The 19,303-nt window shown below is 42.1% G+C and overlaps 1 protein-coding gene across 3 annotated transcripts; it reads right to left on the reverse strand.

Moving 5' to 3' along the window:
- Positions 1–74: 74 nt before the first annotated feature.
- On the reverse strand, positions 75–19,244 carry LOC117573422 (TPR-containing protein DDB_G0280363). 3 transcript variants are annotated; one of them, XM_052007693.1, is made up of 10 exons: positions 18,750–19,244; positions 16,330–16,969; positions 5,672–5,897; positions 4,025–4,404; positions 3,647–3,783; positions 3,343–3,547; positions 2,448–3,280; positions 2,195–2,375; positions 1,748–2,133; positions 75–1,682 (listed from the first exon to the last, which is right to left on the reverse strand). In XM_052007693.1, the coding sequence occupies exons 2-10, from the start codon at positions 16,345–16,347 to the stop codon at positions 1,292–1,294; spliced, it is 2,757 nt and encodes a 918-aa protein (XP_051863653.1). In that variant the 5' UTR covers positions 16,348–16,969; positions 18,750–19,244; the 3' UTR covers positions 75–1,291. The 3 variants fall into 3 exon arrangements, with proteins under 3 accessions (XP_051863653.1, XP_051863652.1, XP_051863651.1); XM_052007692.1 differs by lacking the exons at positions 5,672–5,897; positions 16,330–16,969; positions 18,750–19,244 and adding an exon at positions 4,800–5,535; XM_052007691.1 differs by lacking the exons at positions 5,672–5,897; positions 16,330–16,969; positions 18,750–19,244 and adding an exon at positions 4,755–5,534.
- Positions 19,245–19,303: the final 59 nt, after the last annotated feature.

The following is a 19,303-nucleotide window of genomic DNA, read 5'->3' on the forward strand; positions in this document are numbered from 1 at the left end:
AGGAGAGTTTTGCTTATAGTAGGTATTCATTGAGTAGGTAAGTGTATTCTCGTTGTGAAAGTAAAAGAGTAATGTGGAATTTTGATAACAAAAGCTTTGTCGCATGTACTTGTATATTTGCTTGAAAAAGTGTTAATGTTAATAATGAATGTTCACTTAATTTAAATTATATTAAAGCGTTGTTAAGTACAATATGTAATGCTTTGCTATTACATACATATAGTATCGAGATCCTTTCTCAAAATACATGAAAAATAATGTAAGACATAAATAATAAGAACAATGTTTTTTGGGCTTTAAAACTAGAACAGCCAAATAGGTGACCATGATAGAAAAACAATGTTTTAACAATCATCAAGCGTATTGTAAATATGTTTCAACAAAATAATCGTAAACCTAATAGCAACATTAACAAAACAAAAAATAATATAAATGAACTCATAACTGTATAACAATATCAATGTGACAAAATTCATTTAAATTCACAATTTTTAAATTGAATTTAAAAATTGCAATTTCCTGAACAAATCGCTCACGGACAGATCCAAAGAAAAGTTTTTTGCTTTTGCTAATAAAAAAAGAAGCTATAAAATTTCTAATTAATAGCACAACAAAAAATTAGCACTAACCTAATTAATTAAACGAAAAAATAACGAAAAAGAATTTTCATAATAGGCTAACTTACTTCTTAAGGCAGACGAAATACGGATGAAAAGTATTTAGACAGCTTTCTTAGCGAAAAAAATTATATATAGATAATAAGAGATATTCCAATTCCAAGTTACTGTTACTGGGGGTTTCGTTTAGCATTCGAATGCCCGCTTCAAATGCTGATATGTAAGCATGATTATCAAAAAATAGTATAGTATGTTGTAGAAGTTGTAGATAATATGTGTTGTGAGAAGGAGAAAAGGAGGAATGCTCATGTTTAGCCTAAAAGAAAAGTATACATACATGTATAATATGTAATACACATACATATATATATGCACGTATACATATATATATATTCCTATACTTATACTTAATATCGTACCGTTCGTGTAAATACATCAAAATAACTGTGTGTAGATTTACAATATTCATGGTGAATGCTCGTGTGCAACACTAACAATTTACGTTCAAATCTGGCCATTCAGATAGGTTTGGCTTCTTCTGTTGCTTAAAAGTGCAAAATTTTGGTATTACTTAAAATTCAAAAAAATGTAATCCAATGCTTGACTTGAAGACTTGAAGTACGTTAAAACGGTACGCTAAAAGTGGGCACATTGGGATTTGTTGACGCACGCGCTTAAATTGCCTGTTGATGCTGATGCTGCTGCTGTTGATAGTTGTACAATGAGTTGGCTGCTGCGTTTGAGTTGCCGCTGTTCGAACAGAGATTCAAGTTGTTTGACTGCTGATTGGCGGCATGTTGCTGAAGTTGGATAAGTTTTTGCTGTTGCTGCTGCTGATGATTTTGAAGATTGTTGTGATGATTGTGACTGTGCTGTTGCTGCTGCAGCTTTTGATCCGCATTCGAGCGATTGCCACTGCCTGAAAACGCCAGCGAAATCGTCGATGACGACGACGATGGCCCAAAGCCCACCAAGGTTTGTGACTTTGAGTTGCGCGTCAAAGGTTTGTGATTCTTGACAATATCGCAGCTGTGCTGCCACTGCCAACAGCTGCGACAAAAGTAACTGCAACAGAAGCGAATCATAAATCAAATTTCGAGTATTCAAAGAGTACTCAGACATTCACATACCGAAAACATGAGAGTTCCCGACAATAGTATGGTCCATGCTGCACTCCGCAAATCGAACACAAAGCGTCCTCCAGATATGGATCCACTTGTACCTTCTTCGTAAATTTGGAAGTGCGAATTTCAATGAAGGCCGCTGACACCGCCTTCATGTATGAGCGAAAGTTGCTGAACGTCACACGACCCGAGCCGATGGGATATTTGTACTTGTCCGTGTCGATGCCCGCATAGAGGACACCATCGAACAGATCATCCATTATTGTGGCCAATCCCTCGGCAGTCAGTTTGCCATGCAAGGCGCCAACGAAAACGGTCTTCGTTGGATCCAGCTTCTGAGAACTGGAGCGCACAAAGTTGGAATCTGCTATTATCCAGGGAATTACTTCAACCTTCAGAGAAATGTAGAAAATCAATTGTTGCAGCGTTTTTTAGTTGGTTGCTTCAACTTACATCCTTTGACTTGATGCGTCGCGAGGAGATTTTAAAGAAATAATTGCTGCCGCTATGCGAGTCATCGACTTGCAGCACACAAGCTGAAAGCAATGCTTTCACCTGTTTATCCGATTCAAATATAATGTAGACATATCCTTTGGGTTGTGTCGCCTGTTGCTCCTTACCAGGCCATTCCACTCTGCAGGAGAGTGACAAGTGAGAGGGAGATTTATTAAGTATTCTCAGCACTTGTTTTCCTCCAAAAACTCACCTGATTGAACCGAAGGGCTTGAAGATCTGTATTAACGATTGCTCACTAATGTCCCAAGGAATGCCACCGAGAAATACTTTGGGGGAATAGTTCAACATGCGATGCGAACGAGGAGGCAACTGGCCACTCCAAGTGCATGTGGCCTCGCACAACGCCGCCGAGCTCCTGTAGAACTTGGCCACACGATCCAAATGCCAATCGTTGGACGTGCCCGACGTGCCACCGCCGGAATTGGCAGCCACACTCACATTGCTGCCCGTGCCACCGCCCACCAAATTGCCTAAGCTGGCTGCCGTTGTGGCATTGTTGATGTTGTTCGAGCTGCTGCCGGCAGCAGGCAAGTTGCCCGCATAACTCTGAAGCAGTTGATTGAGCAGAGGCATTTGCTGGGTTTGTGCTTGCAACAGCTTGAGCGTGTTGATGCGCTGCAGATTCTGCAACTTGGCCAGCTCCATGTCCACAATGGTGAAGTTCTCTAGACTGCACTGGTTCAGGCAATCGCTGTTGCCCAAATCAAAGTTCTGTTGCTGCTGCTGTGATCCACTCAGCAGTTGCGACTCGTAGTTTCGATTCAAGTTGTTGAACTGCTGATGCTGCGACTGTTGTTGTTGCTGATGTTGTTGATGCTGCTGCTGTTGTTGTTGTTGTTGCTGCTGCTGCTGATGATGGTGTTGTTGGGCCTGTTGATGTTGCTGTAAATGCTTTTGCTGTTGCTGCTGCTGTTGAAACTGCTGCTGATGTTGCGACTGCTGCTGTTGTTGGTGCTGTTGCTGCTGCTGGTGTTGATGCTGTTGCATGGATGCCAGCTTATTATTGCTAACAGATAGCAGATTCTGAAGTAACAACTCAATTGATCAGTAGTCCATTCAATTAGTAATTTGCAATCACAACTTACGATCATGTCTAGTAGATTGGGTTCATTGAGGGACTGATTGCTGTTCTGACTCTCCGGGGAATTGGAACGCGTCGATGCATTCTGCAGATTGAGACCAAGATTGCCGCCGTTGGTGTTGCCCAAATTGCTGTAGCTCTGCTGCTGATAGAGCATATTAATTGAGTCGAGCGATAAGCCATTGGCACTGGATGAGTTGCTGCTGTCACTGCAATTAGAGTTTTGGAAAGGGAATCATCACAGAATGAGAGTTAGTGCTATGTTTCGCTTTTAGTTAAGAGTTAAGTGCCGCAGCATCGTTCGTTACCTGACTAAAGGTGAACTGTGAAAGGAGCGATTGTAAATAGATGAAGGCGTACTTGGCGATAAGGGTGCAGAGCAATCGAAGCTGATGTTTGATCTTTGGAAAGCCTTAAGTGGGTTACTTTGTGCAACATTTTCAAACTAAGTTCGCCAATTCCAACCCAAAAAAGAAAGAAAAGAAACGAAATATAAATTGAACACACACATACACACACATAGAGAGAGAGAGAAAGAGAGGGGTGAGAGAGAGAGAGAGAGAGACGGCACAAATAAATTAATAAAAGAAAATGATAAAACTGTAGAGAGTACTTGGTGCAAATTCGGTGCAATTAGAAGATAGAAGTTTGTAAGACAAGGACGCAAGGCGCGTGTCGAAACTTACCTGAAAGTAATCAAAACTTGACTTGGTTCCGGGTGAGGCCGAGGACTGTGTGGAGCTCGGCGTCAGTGGGGCATAGGCCACTGCATTCGCCGACAGCTGTTGGCTGCAATCGCCAGTGGCAGCGGCAGCGACAGCGGCAGCTGCAGCAGTCGCCGCATTGCCAAGTAGCAAGTTATTAACGCCGCCGCTGCTGCTGCAGCTGCTGCTGCCGTTAGCTCCGGCTCCGGAGCCAGAGCCGGAGCTGCCTGCTCCGATGCCTGCTGCCGTTGTTGCTACTGTTGTTGGCGCTGTTGCTGCTGTTGTTGTTGTTGTGGCCTGGACTGCAGTTGCCGGACCGCCGCCACCACATAAGCCAAGCAGATCGTTCAGTGTGATTGGATCTGCGTAAAGAGAGCAAGAGTAAGTATTTATGAATGAATGAATTATGCAAACAGTTATCGTTCACTTGGCGCAGTCATCAATAAATCAAATAGAACAAACTACAACTAACAGTAGAGGAGGAGAAGAGAAGCAGCAGCCAATTGCCAATTGCATTGCGTTTTGGCTGCTCAAAGTGCTTTCGAGCGCTTTGCAAATATTCAAAAAAGATTGCTAATAAATTAAGCATAAATATATGCTGAGTTTGGTGCTCAGTTCGAGATGGAAATCGAGACGCGACGAGTGTCCCCATATTTTCTTTTACTTCGCTCTTTTCTTTCTTTCTTGGCAGCAGCCGCAGCTGCAAACTTACTGCAATTGCCATGACTGTGGTTGTTGCTGTTGTTGTTGCTATTACTGTTGCCATTGCTGTTGCAGTTGCCAGTGTTGTTGTTGTTGTTGCTGCTGTTGTTGTTGTCATATGCCAAATGCTGTGCACCATCGCCGTCACCAGCTGCCATTGGCATCGCAAGGTCCTCGTCATTGGCGATGTTGCTGCTCGATGATGTCGCGTTGGCCGAGCAATTGCTGCTGTTGCTGTGGCTGCCATGGCTGCCATTGCTGATGGTCGTGCTCGTACTGTTGATGGCGCTGCCGTCATATTTAATGCCAAATTCGAAAGTCTCTTGCGTGGGCGACCTACTTGGCAGGGCATTTGGCGACTGTCTCATATACAGTTCCTTAATTCCCAGCATTCTCTGTCTCGGTTTCAGCTGCTTCTGGACTTCCTCTCGGCTCACACGACTTGCCCCGCCTCGACTCGACTCGACTCCACACACACACACACTCACGCTCACACACACACACACTTGCGGCGAGGTCCTTTGGTGGGTCTTGCGATGTATTTATTTTTAAAATTTGACTATTACTTGAAAATTTATTGCACTTCCTTGGCAAATGTCTATTGGGCGTGTACACTTATAATGCAATTTATTTCTAAGGAATTTTATCCTAGATTAAACACTACTTTGAAAAATAAGAATAACAATTTAACTATCGAAGGATATATGTGTGCCGACTTCAAAAAGTAAAAAATTATTGAAATTTATACGTCGATTGCCAGACTCCAAATAAAGTTGACAACAAAATGACATCAAATTGTAAAAACCTTCTCCCCCATTGACAATAAACACACACACTGAGCTCCCTCTAGATAATGACTTACGCTTCTACTTCACACATTGTATCGAAGTTTATCGACTAAACACAAACTACTTTATATATACGCACCATTTATGAATGATATAAGTCCATCATTGGCATCTCCGCCGCCAATTCCGCGTCTCCCCAGCAGATCCTGCCCATGATGATGATGATGATGATGTTGCTGGTGGTGGTGTTGATGCTGCTCCAGCAGCGAGCTAATCGACGAATGCTTCTGCAGTAAATCTCCAGAGCTGGCGCCGCTCAAGGCACGCATGTTGCCGCTGCCACCGTTGCAGTCAGACGCCTCGTACTGCAAAGTGCGAAGAGAGAGACAATATTTGTAATAATGATATTTTCAATAGTCATAAAAGCGTGCGATGCAAATTGAAATCAAAAACTTGAAAACTTCGCTCCCCTCTTCTCCTCATGCTTCACGCTGCCATTAAAGTCAGCCAAACTATTGTGGCAACTAATGAATCGTTTATCTTTTGCATTTCTTGCCACATGACGGCAGGCGACGACGTTGCAACAACGTAGCCAAGTTGGCAAGACGACCGCACGAGGACACAGAGCAGAGGCAGAAGCAGCCAGCCGCACTCACAGTCAAACACACTCACATTCACACTCACACTCACACTCAAACACCCACACTCACATTCACATTCAGAGTCACTCTCGCTCTGCTCTGGCACGACGACAAAAGTACTCTCGAGCGTTTGGCGCAATTAAAAGCGCATCAAGTGTCAGTGGAGCACACTTAAAAATGCCAAATTAGTGCAAATATTGTTATCAGGCACTCACCAAACAATTTGGCGCAAAATGGCGTACAACTCATTACGAGGGATTAATGCAGAGACCAGAGGGAAGGGACGAGGAGTGAAGACCGAGACGAGGTAACAAAGAAAACAGATAGTTGAGAGGGGAAAAAACGTTTTGATTGAGAAGCACATTGATCGGTGGCAACTTGAGGTATTCAATTGATGGAGAATATATTAATTAATAACTCAACTCAGTAGAAGATACAAATTAAAGGGAATGGACAGTTCTGATGAAGAATTAAAGCTTCGATAAAGGAGATTGATCAGTGACAGTTTGAACTGACCTGAACTTCCTATTCCTACTCCTATTCCTATTCCTATTCCTATTCCTATTCCTATTTTTATTCCTATTCCTATTCCTATTCCTATTCCTATTCCTAAAGGAATCCTTCGATAAAGGAGTTTGATCAGTGACAGTTTGAACCGAGCTGAACGTCCGATTCCTATTCCTATTCCTATTTCGATTCCTTTTCCTTTTCCTACTCCTATCCCTATTCCTACTCCTATTCCTATTCCTATTCCTATTCCTAAACTAGTTCCTATTCCTATTCCTATTCGCATTCCTATTCCTATTCCTATTCCTACTCCTATTCCTATTCCGATTCCTATTCCTATTCCTCTTCATATTCCTATTCCTATTCCTATACTCATTCCCATTCCTATTCCTATTAGATTAAGAATTGTGTAACAATTTAATACATTCGATGTTATAATAATAACAATAATTAAATGAGGAATGACATTTGATAAGTTGTTTAGTAGTAACTATCACAATTAAACTCAATCTCAGTTTATTTCCAAGATAGATCACTCTAATGAGCTGCAAATGTTTGGCAACAATTCAATTTGCAATTTCTTGCAAGTTCCATTAAAGTTCAAGTTTGTGTGAAGTGGCATATGAAGAGTGTGCTTGCTTCTAACCCCCCCTCTCTCCCTTTCTCTAGGTTTAACTCGTGTGGCAAGTCCTAAATGGAAGCCAGCAGCGAACGCATACTTAGGTTTTTGTCAACTTGTCACAACTATGTTAAGTACAAAACTTGCTATGGATTTAAAAATTGAATGACAACTTGATGAAGGTACGTGAAAAGTCGGAAATGGCATGAGCATCCGCCACACACACACACACGCACGCACGCACACTCCTACACACACACTCCCACCCACTCTGAGCCAATGTGAGGCTACTGGACAACCGGCTGAAATGCGGCATTGTCGTCGACGTCATCGTTGTAGCCTGTTGACACATTTACCACAGTGTGTGCTCTCGCATCGCATCGCAACGCAATCACATGGAGATTTCACAGTTTTGTCTGTTCAGGCTCATAGCTCATGGCTCACAGAGAGAGCGAGCGATAAAAAGCGGCGTCAATGAATGCAAATTACAAATACTCGTCGCAGTCTTCAAGCCATTCCGTAATGCCGAGTGCCGAGGCCAAGTTGCCACGTTTGTCCTACACACACACACCCCTCTTCCTCCAACCCTATGTCCCCCTCTCTCCCCCTTCCCATTGACGAGAGGCCAAACGAAAGCCAAGAGCTGTCGCTGCCGGAAATGACAAAGCCAAAAGAAACTAAATGCGAATAGTTGGGGTTACTTATCACACAACTCATGTGTGTGTTCTCTTCTCTATATAGTGTAGTGTGTGTATTGTAGTAGGCCTGGGTGCTGCTTTATATTTATATTTAGCTGGGCTATTAATGAACCTTTCTTCAGCGATTCTAAACTTTGGGCAGCGACTATTCAGGCGGGTATCTACGGCGACCCATCTAGTACGTTACCTTCATCAAATTATGAATTTGAAAGCAAGAAATGTATTTTAAGAATGGAAAGAAACAGATCTCCAGACTTTATAAGGAATATTTTGTAGAGTTTTGATGAATTATTTCATTGAAGTGTGAGTTTATGAAAAGATTATTAGGTTAAAAAATAAGGTAATGTTTTTAAGGATTTAAAGTATTAGTCGGAAAGTAGAAACCAATTCAGGGTCGTTAAATACTTTTTAAATCTGTAGTAAGATATACAAGTTATATCTAGCTAAGAAATAATATGATGTAACAGTTTTCAGATTTTAACATTAGTATGTTACAAATTGAATCAAAATTCCAGTTATTAATAGATCACACAAAATAGTTGAACACAACTGAAAGAGCAGTAACTGCTATATGTTATGATAAAAGAAACTTTTGGAGATATTTAGAAGAAGTGTCGCCAAGCGCATGGCCTAGTTAAAGAACTCGTTCGGTGGCAAGTCAATCCCATAAACTGTGAAATTGAATACGACAAAAAATCTTAACCACTTGCCACACATACGAGTAGACGACGCCGTCGAAGATTCTGCCACTGTCCGCAGTCCGGACATTTACACCATCCCAATCTCAATCTCAATCCGAACTCGAACTCGAATCTCAATCCCTATGCCAATCTTAAGCATAGAGACATCTCATTCCCAGCGCATTGCTATTGCCCTTTGTTTGTCTTTGACGTCAAGGATTTTCCAAATTTGATTCAATGGTGTCCTTGTTGCTGTTGCTTTTGCTGTTGCTCTAACTGCTGTATGTTAGTTGTGTTGGACTCCACGCGGATGCGAATGCGAATGCTGATTCCGATTCTGATGCCTGCCTGCTGATTCTGATTGCCACATGAAGATATTTCGTTGAATCTCTCGGCATTCAAAAGCGAGCCAGAGAGGGACCGAGAGAGAGAGAGAGAGATTTAAGATGGAAACACCCAGAGAAGGAGCCAACTAGCATTGAGCACTATAACTCAGTATATAGTTATTTATCCAGTGACCATTCCGCTTTGGCTTCAGCACATTTGCTTGTCGTTGTTGCCACACACACATCTTACATCTTGCAGCTAGAATCTCCCATCTCTCATTGCTTTTTTGTTCTTTTTGGCAAGCGCTTGACTGGCTTTGGAATGTTCTGGCCTGCATTTTAGTGCATACTTGTGTGCAGGGGAGGAGCAGAAGGAGGAGGAGACAGGAGCAGGGGCAGGGGCAGCTCGGAGGGTCTCTGTTGGCTGTTTGAGAAAATTACAAGTTTCCGCTTTCAGAAGTCTTACAAATTATTATGTTTGCATCGTTTACAACACTTATTAGATGTTGTTCTCGTTGTTGTTGTTGCTGTTGTTGTTGTTGATGTGCTGCTTCTTGATACTGTTGTTGAGCTGTAACCCAGGGAGGTCCTGGCCAAAAGGGTTTGACATTAAAATTTGATGGCATGTAGTGATAAGCGTTCGATGACGATGGCGTCCTTGCTCGCCATTCAATGCAATGCGATTCGATTCAGCTGGATGCTGCTGCTGCCTCCAGTGACCAGCAGCAACAGCAGCAGCAAAAGCGCAAAAGGTTAATGCACAGTTGTAATTTTTTATGGCCGATTACATGTTGCAACAACTCGGAACTTGGGAACAGCGGCAGCAGTCCATAAAGAATAAAAGTTATTGGCAAATACATTTGAATTTACTTTGTGCCCCGAAACATCGTCATCATCAGGAGGAGGCGAACTTTAAACTCTTGGCCAATTCACACAGATACTTCTCCTATTTCATGGCTGTCTCTGTCTCTCTGTTATTATGATGATGCAACTGGCAACTGGGCAACTTGCAACTGGGAACTTGCAACCGACGTTGTAATCTGATCACCTGAACTCGACTTCAAGTTGCTTTTCTTTCTTCGCCTTTTTTGGGGCAACACAATCGAGCGTCGTTTAATATTGCAAATTAAAAAGCTCAAAGGACACAAGGACATAATTCCACTCCTTCGCAGTCTGCGTCTGATTCTGGGCGTGGGCTTGGGCGCAATCGATTGGATGGCAACGGATTCAAATGCCTGCCGGGGCAAAATGTCCTAGGCAAGGCCTAACGCAACACAAATGCTGTGGCAGTGGCACGTAATTGCAGTGCCTACAAGTATGCAACACGCCTCCGCACAGCTCAGACAACAGACAACAGACAGTTGCAGCAACTGCTGCTGCTGTTGCAGGGGCAAATTAAATTGAGTTGCATGTTAAATGTCATTTCATCAGCAGCACTTGATTTGAGCTTGCTTTGACACGAATGCTGCTGCATGCAAGCAAATTGTAAGAGTGTGGCTGCCACACACACACACACACTCGCACTCTGTTGCAACACACGCATTGTGTACATTGTGCTGTATGAATGCAAAGCATTAAATGACGCCTTGAATGAACTATCAAACAGATGCAGCAAACGTTGTGCCTTCTTCTTCTTCGTCTCTTCAGCAACACAACACAACGACTGTTGCTGTTGCCAGTGCTGTGCCATGCATCCATTTAATAATAACAATATCGTAATTCAAGCAACTCCCTGACAGAGAAGCGGAGGACGACAGTCTGAGACGGAGACGGGAGGGAGAGAAGTGTAGCGACATTTCAGTTTCAACGGCAACATTTCCGATGCCTGTGCGCTTTGTTGAGCCTCTGTCGTTGTTATTGTTTCACTGACTACAAAGCCAGCCCGAGAGGAAGAGCAGCAGAAAGAGCGAGAGGGAGAAATGAGAAAGCAACCAACGCACGAGAGAGGTAGAGAAAAGACAATTTTTTAAACAGCCGTCAACAGGCATTCAATATGCTCTTCGTAGTGGTGTCTCTGTGTGTGTGTGAGTGCTAAGTGGAAATAAAACACGCGCTTTTTGCCCCAACGTATTATCTGTGTGTTCCACGGGGCGTATGCTGCATATTCAACGGACAGTTAACAACTACATCAGAGAGAGAGAGAGAGAGAGAGCCACTAAACCAACTCCGTTTAATTACTGCAAAATCCAGTTTAATGAGGCTCGATTTACGGATTAGTTTGCAATTGGAAAAAAGGGCAACTATTAAGTGCAGGGTATCTGCGAGTCCATCAGCTGAGCAGCAGCTACATTTTTACTTTGTTTTATTTGGTGAATGAAAAGTTTTTCATGCCTATTTAAAAAAAAGAAGCAGCAGACTCCGCTTTGGGTGGTTGGTTGTTGGTGGCTTTTTGTGGTTGCGTTTATTGTTTTTGCACATTTTGCCGTTTTGCCCGTTTGCCTCGTGTATTTTCTTTGGCTGCATTTTTGCTCGCTTTTAATGATAACACACACACACACACACGCACAGCGCAGTGGCATTGTATCTGCAACGCCCTCGCGTGACCACGCCCACACGCATGGTCGCATGCATTAAATGCTCCTCTCTATAGTGGTAGGGAACAGAGGGGAAGACTACTGCTGTTGTCTGCTCTAGAGTAAATTCAATTGAATTTTTGCAATTTTTAATGCCAGCGGCTCTCATATTACAGCGACACCGACTACGCCCAGTTCCCTTCCCTTCCCTTTCCCTCACTCTCTCTCACTTTCTGTACCCCTTCGACTAGTCGTGGCGACCTCAGGCATCGCCACCGCAAAACGCGTCGCATTTTTTATTTTTATTTTCTTCTTTTTTTGTTGTTGTTGTTATCCCTCTGGCTGCTGGGCGTGTGATTTGCTTGGTATCGACATTTTAATGATGTGCCTCGGGGCGCTTTCGCCGCGCCATTGTGAGCACTTCTTCGTCGTCTTCAACTTGCGCCATTTGCACGAGCCTTGAGGACGAGGCTGAGGACGAGAACGTGGGCGAGGACAACGTGGTCGCCATGGCTTCTCCTTCTGATGCTGCTTCTGCTGCCTGATGCAAGCAAGGCGCATTCCAAGAAATTCCACTGGCCATCGCCGCAGTCGCTAAGCTGTCAGGCTGGCCTGGCTGCCTTTTGTTAGGGCACAAACACACACAAATCCAAATACAAATACGTATGAGATGTACATGCATTTGCATACACACACACATTTATATACTTTCTGTAAATGCTTTGCTTTTAAAATGATTCCTCATTCATTGCAATCCACCTCGCTTCGTCTCTCTTCATTTTGGCAAGTGTAATTGTCAATGATTTGCTCCTCGAGATTGAGGAACCAAGAATCGCGACGAGAGTTCAGTTGGATGGCTAATAACTGGCAATTGCAGTCAACAAATTTGGTTGATTTTAATTCATATGCCACTCGAGTATTTAAGCTGCCATTATCCGCATTTGATTTGCAGTTCAACTGCTGCAAAAGTTTAATTTCCATAGCTCAATTTGTGATCTGCCTATCTATGAAGAAAGGTTTTCACAACTATTAAGAATTATTTAATGAAATCTTGAAAATATAGAAAAGAAACCAAACAATTCCATCAAAGCTAAATTTAACTTTCACCAAAGATCACAAATCCTTTTGTAGGTGACTATTCTCTAATAAATGTTAAGAACTATAAACTTTGCCTCAATAAATATTAAGTTTGATTTTCAAGAACTAAAAATATCAATTAAGAAATTTAGAGTCGAGTGTGGTCGACTGTGAGATACCCGATATTATTGTTATTATTGTATGTACCAAAAATCTAGCTTCAAAGTTACTAGAGAATGTAAGCTGGCATTATCCGCATTTGATTTGCAGTTCAACTGCTGAAGAAGTTTATTTTGCATAGCTCAATTTGTGATCTGTCTATCTATGAGGAAAGGTTTTCACAACTATTAAGAATTATTTAATGAAATCTTGAAAATATAGAAAAGAAATCAAACAATTCCATCAAAGCTAAATTTAACTTTCATCCCAAGAAAGATTACAAGTCCTTTTGTAGGTGACTTTTCTCTAATAAATGTTAGGAACTATAAACTTTGCTTCAATAAATATTAAGTTGAATTTTCAAGAAGTAAAAATGTCAATTAAGAAAGTTACAATCGAGTGTGGTCGACTGTGAGATACCCGATATTATTGTTTTTATTGTATGTACCAAAAATCTAGCTTCAAAGTTACGAATATTTTGCTAAATTACATAGTAAGTTTATTTTCTATGAACTTGTTTTACTTTAAGAAAAGAATGAGTAATTGAACTAAGAAATAAATGGGAATACGTTGCAGTTTTTTGCGAAATGAGCTTAAGCATCATAGAAAGCAAAGTGTTGAGAGTACATTTTGAATGCAGCTAAATAACTGTGCCACAGCGGGGATCAGTCAAGAGAAGAGCGAGCAACAAAAAACTTTGCAAATAAAACGTTGAACAAACGACAAATGCACTTTATTTATAGGCATTTTTAACAGCAGCAGGCCAATGGCACATAAATAAAATATATTACGTGAATACGTATAAATAAAGCGACGGGGTGACGAGAAGAGAAGGAAATGAGAAATATATATATATAAAGTATACGCCACATGGGCAGGAAGCATTACCGCATGAAGGAGTCGCTTTTTAGACATTACCAACAAAATAAATATGAATAAATTTCTATGCGAATGCGTGTGTATCTGTATTTGTATCTGTCGCTGTATAAATATGCATTTCTATGTGGCGACAACAACAATGGGATGCCAGAGGCGGGCAACCTGCCCCGCCTTAAGCCCTGACAGATCGGGAGAGGGAGCAGGAGAGGGAGCGGGAGCAGGACCCATCAATGCGAATGCCGCTTACACGACAAAATTGACATTTTGCATTTACTTATTTTTCCTATCCATTTTATTTCTTTCGCTTTTTTTTATACTCGTATTTTTTGCTGCTAGCAGCGGCAGCCACAATAAAATGAGAAGAAAAATTGCATAATAACCCCTTTGAAATCGTCGGATTATCCTTAAATATTTGTGTAAACATTGTAACAAATGCACAGCCCCCATTGTGAGGCCTCTGAGGATGTCACTCCTCCCTTTCTTCCCTTTGCTATCTCTGATGTTGATGTTGTCCTCAAATGGCTGAATGATGAGCAATAGACGAGGCCCGTCACAGTCGACAATGAGTGTAACTTTGTAGCTTGCTTGCAGCACATGCAACAATGCAAAGAGAAGGCGTCTCCTTGCCACACACAGAGAGGGAGGAGGAGAAGCACTTTGGGAACGTTTAAGCCGACGCAGCAGAGAAGGAGGAGGAGGAGGAGGAGGAGGAACATGTGCGTAAGCTGCTGCCATATTATAATGATTACATGTGTGTCACTTGACTAAGCAGGAGATGGAGGTGCAAGCAGGAGATATGTGGCAAGGAAGCAGGGCGGAAGCAACGGAGACAAGCGACAATTTGGTGGCACGGACTTAGTCTGGACTGACATCACACTGACGACTCGCAAGGATGTTTAAGGATGTCCTCAAATTGGCAATTGTTACTGCAGCAGCTGCGCGTACCTCAATCAAAATAAAAGGCGCATTTTGAATTAGCTTTAATTGTCAGCAGAGGAGAGATTGCTTTAATATTTATTTGAAATTGGCAATAGTGAGACATGTGGCAAGTAAGCATGTCTTATGTCGCAGACATGACAGCGTAATCTGCTTAAATAATATTACTAAGAGAGACAAGGAAAAATAAGTAAGAAAGTTACAGTCGAGTGTGCTCGACTGTGAGATACCCGCTACCCATTTTTAATAAAGACAAAACATTGCGGTATTATTTTCAAAATATATTTGCCCATACAAAAGTATTTCTTTAATAACTTCCACAATTTTTATCTGATCGCAACCAAATCAGAAATCAGAAATCATAACTACTATAGTAATTAATGTATATACCAAAATTCGCAACTCTAGCTTTAAAATTACGCTTGTTATTCGATTTTTTTGATTTGCGGGGGCGGAAGTGGGCGTGGCAAAAATTTGAAACAAACTTGATATGCGTGCAAACATAACAAATGCTGTCGAAAAAAATTATAGCTCTATCTCTTATAGTCTCTGAGATCCAGTGTTTCATACGGACAGACGGACAGACACACATATGGACAGACGGACATGGCTATATCGTCTCGGCTGTTGACGCTGATCAAGAATATATATACTTTATAGGGTCGGAGATGCCTCCTTCTTCCTGTTACATACATTTCCTGTCGGCACAAAGTTATAATACCCTTCTACCCTATGGGTAGCGGGTATAAAGACACGACTTCAACTGTGACTGTGAGTATATATATGAGTGTACTCATACACTCACAGTCGTAATCTGCTTTGGCATCATTAAGTTTGCAGCATGCAATCGAATGATTTCATTGTTGTTCTATCGATTGTGCAGCAGTTTTCCATCTGCCACAGTGGCCTTCAACTTCTTGTTGCAACTGGAAAAGAATCTGCTGCTGCACTTGATGCATTTTTATCATCTGAACTTGCGAGTTGCCTAATCAAATCAGCTCATTTAAATGAATTACAAATATTTAAAAGCGCAGCAAATGAAATCACGCAACTATTTTTCACGACAAAGAATACAATTAAACGCGCCCCCACTCTACATGCCACATGCCACACTCATCTCTACTCATCCTTACACATATGCCTTACAGAGAAAGAGAGACAAAGACTGAGACAGCGATAGCGATAGCGGAGGCGTTGCACTGTCTAGTGACGCTGTACACAGCAAAATGCCGCAAGTTTAATCGAATTTAACTACTCATAATGTGCAACAGACAACAAGAGTCGTGTCGTGTCGTGAGTCACGAGGGGAATCCCCTCCCCCGCTGCTACCACCCCGCTACATCAACTTGACTTCACAGCTTCGCCGCGAGGCGTATAAAGTTAAGCACTAATCTCATTAGGATCATCCATCGCAGCCTGCGTCAGAGAGACAATCAGTTAGTAGCTAAACTTCAGAGCAGCATCCCAATCCCAATCCCCAATTGCAAGGTGCGAAACAAGGACTCAACAGGGACACTCAGTAGACCGGGAGGGGTAGAAGGGCGGGTTGGGCGTGGAAGCAGAAGCAGAAGCCACGTTGGACCAGCTGATGTGGTTCTCTGCTCTGCTCTGTGCGGTTGGTTCTCTTGCTCATCTGGGTGTCGTACGTGAGCGGCTCAATTACTGCCACCAGAAGAGGGAAGAGGGGGAGCAGAGGGCAGAGTCAGCGACAGCATTCGTTCGGCTGGCGGAGTGCGAATGGGTTTTATTATTATTTACATACCTGTTGCAGCAGGGGCATTGTTTTGAATAAAAATTCCAATTTCCACACTTGTGTATTTCACGTGCCCGTTATCCCTGTGTGTCTCTTTCTCTCTCTCGCTCTCGTTCTCGCTCTCTGTCGTCCCTGTCGACGTCGTTGTCCTTCGCCTGTCCTCGGCTATGGCATCGGCTAAAGGCAAAACGGCTGCCGGATAAGCTGACAAAGCGGCAAAACAGATGTCGCCACTTCCGTCTCTGCTCTTGGCCTCGTGTTGTTCTTTTGCCCAACTCCGCGCTCTCTCTCTCTCTCTCTCTCACGGGTTCTCTCTGAGAGTTTGCTTGCCGCTCTCTCTCTCTCTCTCAGGTTCGAGCTGCGCAGCGAGTCCTTTATTTGAGCCACGAGCCAAGTTCGAGCCGATGATGTGATGCGACTGCCCAAAAAAACAAATATGTTGGCCGGTCTCAGTCTCAAGCAAACATGTTTGTTGGCCCAAAATGTTGTTGTTGGTAATCAGGATTTGGCAGCACTTCCTAACTGGGCACAGACAACAGGCAGATGCCGCACAACGCAGAACAGAACAGAACCGTATCAGCTGACGCAAACGCAAACGGTCATCGATTCATTATTCCCACTGAATAATGCAAATCCTCTGTCGTGGCCTCTGCAAATGGACAAGATAAATAGACGAATGTGAAATAAGTCAAGTCAATCATCAAGAATGTGAGAAACAGAAAGATGTTGTCATCAAGGGGTTAAGCAAAGGATAATGGATTACAAGAGTGTTAATTTCAACTCTTGTAATCCATTATCCTTTGCTTACTCTGCTCATTAATTGATCTTTAAGAGGTCCGAGGAGTGAACACACTATTTATTACTTTTCTTCTGCATATTATATTTTGGCTTCCTAAATATATTTTCTTTGTAGGTAGATTTAGTGTTAGGGTCGGTGCTCTTTGTTATTATTTTACTAAAATATGTGAAATATTTTCTAAATATGTATATAGTTAAATTTAATAATAATCATTTTTACAAGTCAGACAAAAAGAAATATTTTATCATCCATGGGTTAACGGGTAATGAATTACAAGATTCATTAGGCATGCTCGTCGCAATAATTGATATTTAAGAAAGGATCAAAGTAATATTTATTAATATACAAAAGTACTTGGATTAATACGAATCTCAACTGGGGCTAATCAAATGGAAAGCCCTTGTGAGTTATATTTATATTGCTCAAGCCATAAAGTACATGATTATGATAAAAGCACTCAGTCCGCAAAGCCTCAAAATCAAATAAACAAACACCCACACACATACACATACACACACACTCACACATATAGAACGGTACACACTCACATGCACGCAACACTCCATTCAAAACTCTGCTCTTGAAATGAGCTCAGTTAAGCGTTAAACGGTGTAAATCGATCAAGGCGTATCCCCGCAAACATAACTGTAATTAACCAATTTCCGTCATTCCCCCCTTTTGAAGAGTGCTTAGGGAGAGGTGAGGAAGGGGGAGGTCGTTTGAAAGTGCTTTCGTGCGAGCGAATGCTTCATAATTTTGTCGTTCTCCGTAATTATTTTAATTTTCTCCTTTTTTTTTGAAGCTAGAGCCTAAAATGGACATGGAAGGCACTTGAATGAGGAGACGGAGAGGGGAGTAAAGGACGTGTTGATGGTGTCTATGTGTGTGAGTGTGTGTGCAGTGTCTCGGTCTCGGCAGCAGCGTCCAGCGGCTGTAATCCTTTTGAGAAACAGGAAGCGAAGCTATTATTAGAACCATAAATCAGCATGAAATGAGCAGAACGCCGCAACCAGCAAAGCAGCAACAACAACTACAACAATGGGATGAAAGCTGTGAGCGCCAACGGAGCTTCTTAGTGTTGGTGTAAGTATTAGTGTTGTTGCTGTTGCTCTCTGTGCGTATTCGTCGTATTCGCATCTCTAGTTGTAGTTGTAGTTGTAAAGTACGAGAGTAGTAGTTCTTCTTCTTATTGTTGTAGTTGTAGTTGGGCAAATGACGTGAGTACGGCGAGTGGCGAATGGGGAATGGCAAGGCGAGGCTAGGAAAGTAGTAAAAAGACAGTGACGAAGCGAAGGCTGATATACCGACTCCAGCCAGCAGCAGCAGCAGCAATAATAATAAGAACAACAACAATAACACACGCATACGCACACACACGCACTATACACTCGTAAAAGGGCATTGAAGCTGCACTCGATGAGAGCATCGAGAGCGCTGCATCTGACTGATATAGCAGAATACTGCGTGTGTCTCTCACTCACACTTGCACTTGCACTTCCTTGATTCAGTTTTCGCACTACGTGTTTTAATAATTTACCAACGAATTGTTGTTGTGCCGGGCCCATTTACCTTATTTTTTATTTAAGTTTCTATGCATTGTATACATGTGATTTTGTGTGAGTGTACATACCCAAAAATTACAATACAGCAGCAGTTAGACTTCTGTTTACTTTGTTGCACGCTTCGTTCACATAAATTTGTTGAATTTCATTTCATTTAAATGTTGCACTCTTCTCGCATTCAAATATTTCTCCTTGTGTTCCTCCTTTTCTTTTTGCTTCTACTGTTGTTCCATGCGTGCAAAGCACATTTTTTGTATATTTTTACTCACACTACGCTTGCTGCTGATGTCCCCGGCATGGAACCGTTACTTCAATTGTGTTGTGTGCTTTGCACGCTTTTTCGTTAATTTTACTATGCTACTTGTTTCCTGTGTTGTGTTATGTGCGTGTACATGTGTGTGTGTAGTTTGCAGTCTCTTGCATTTAACTTGTAAAAATATGCTCTAAGATGAAGGCGTTGTATTTATTTCCTATTTTTTGTGTGCAAAAAAACGACAAAAAAAGAAGTGTTTTTATTTGCACCAACTTTTTGTGTTTGCCGCTCAAGTGAGAAATGCAATAACCTCACCTAACGAGCAATTGAAATACACTGAACACTGCGAAGCCAGCCAGGCGTCGTCGA

Source organism: Drosophila albomicans, chromosome 2R, assembly GCF_009650485.2.
Source record: "Drosophila albomicans strain 15112-1751.03 chromosome 2R, ASM965048v2, whole genome shotgun sequence".
NCBI lineage: Eukaryota > Metazoa > Arthropoda > Insecta > Diptera > Drosophilidae > Drosophila > Drosophila albomicans.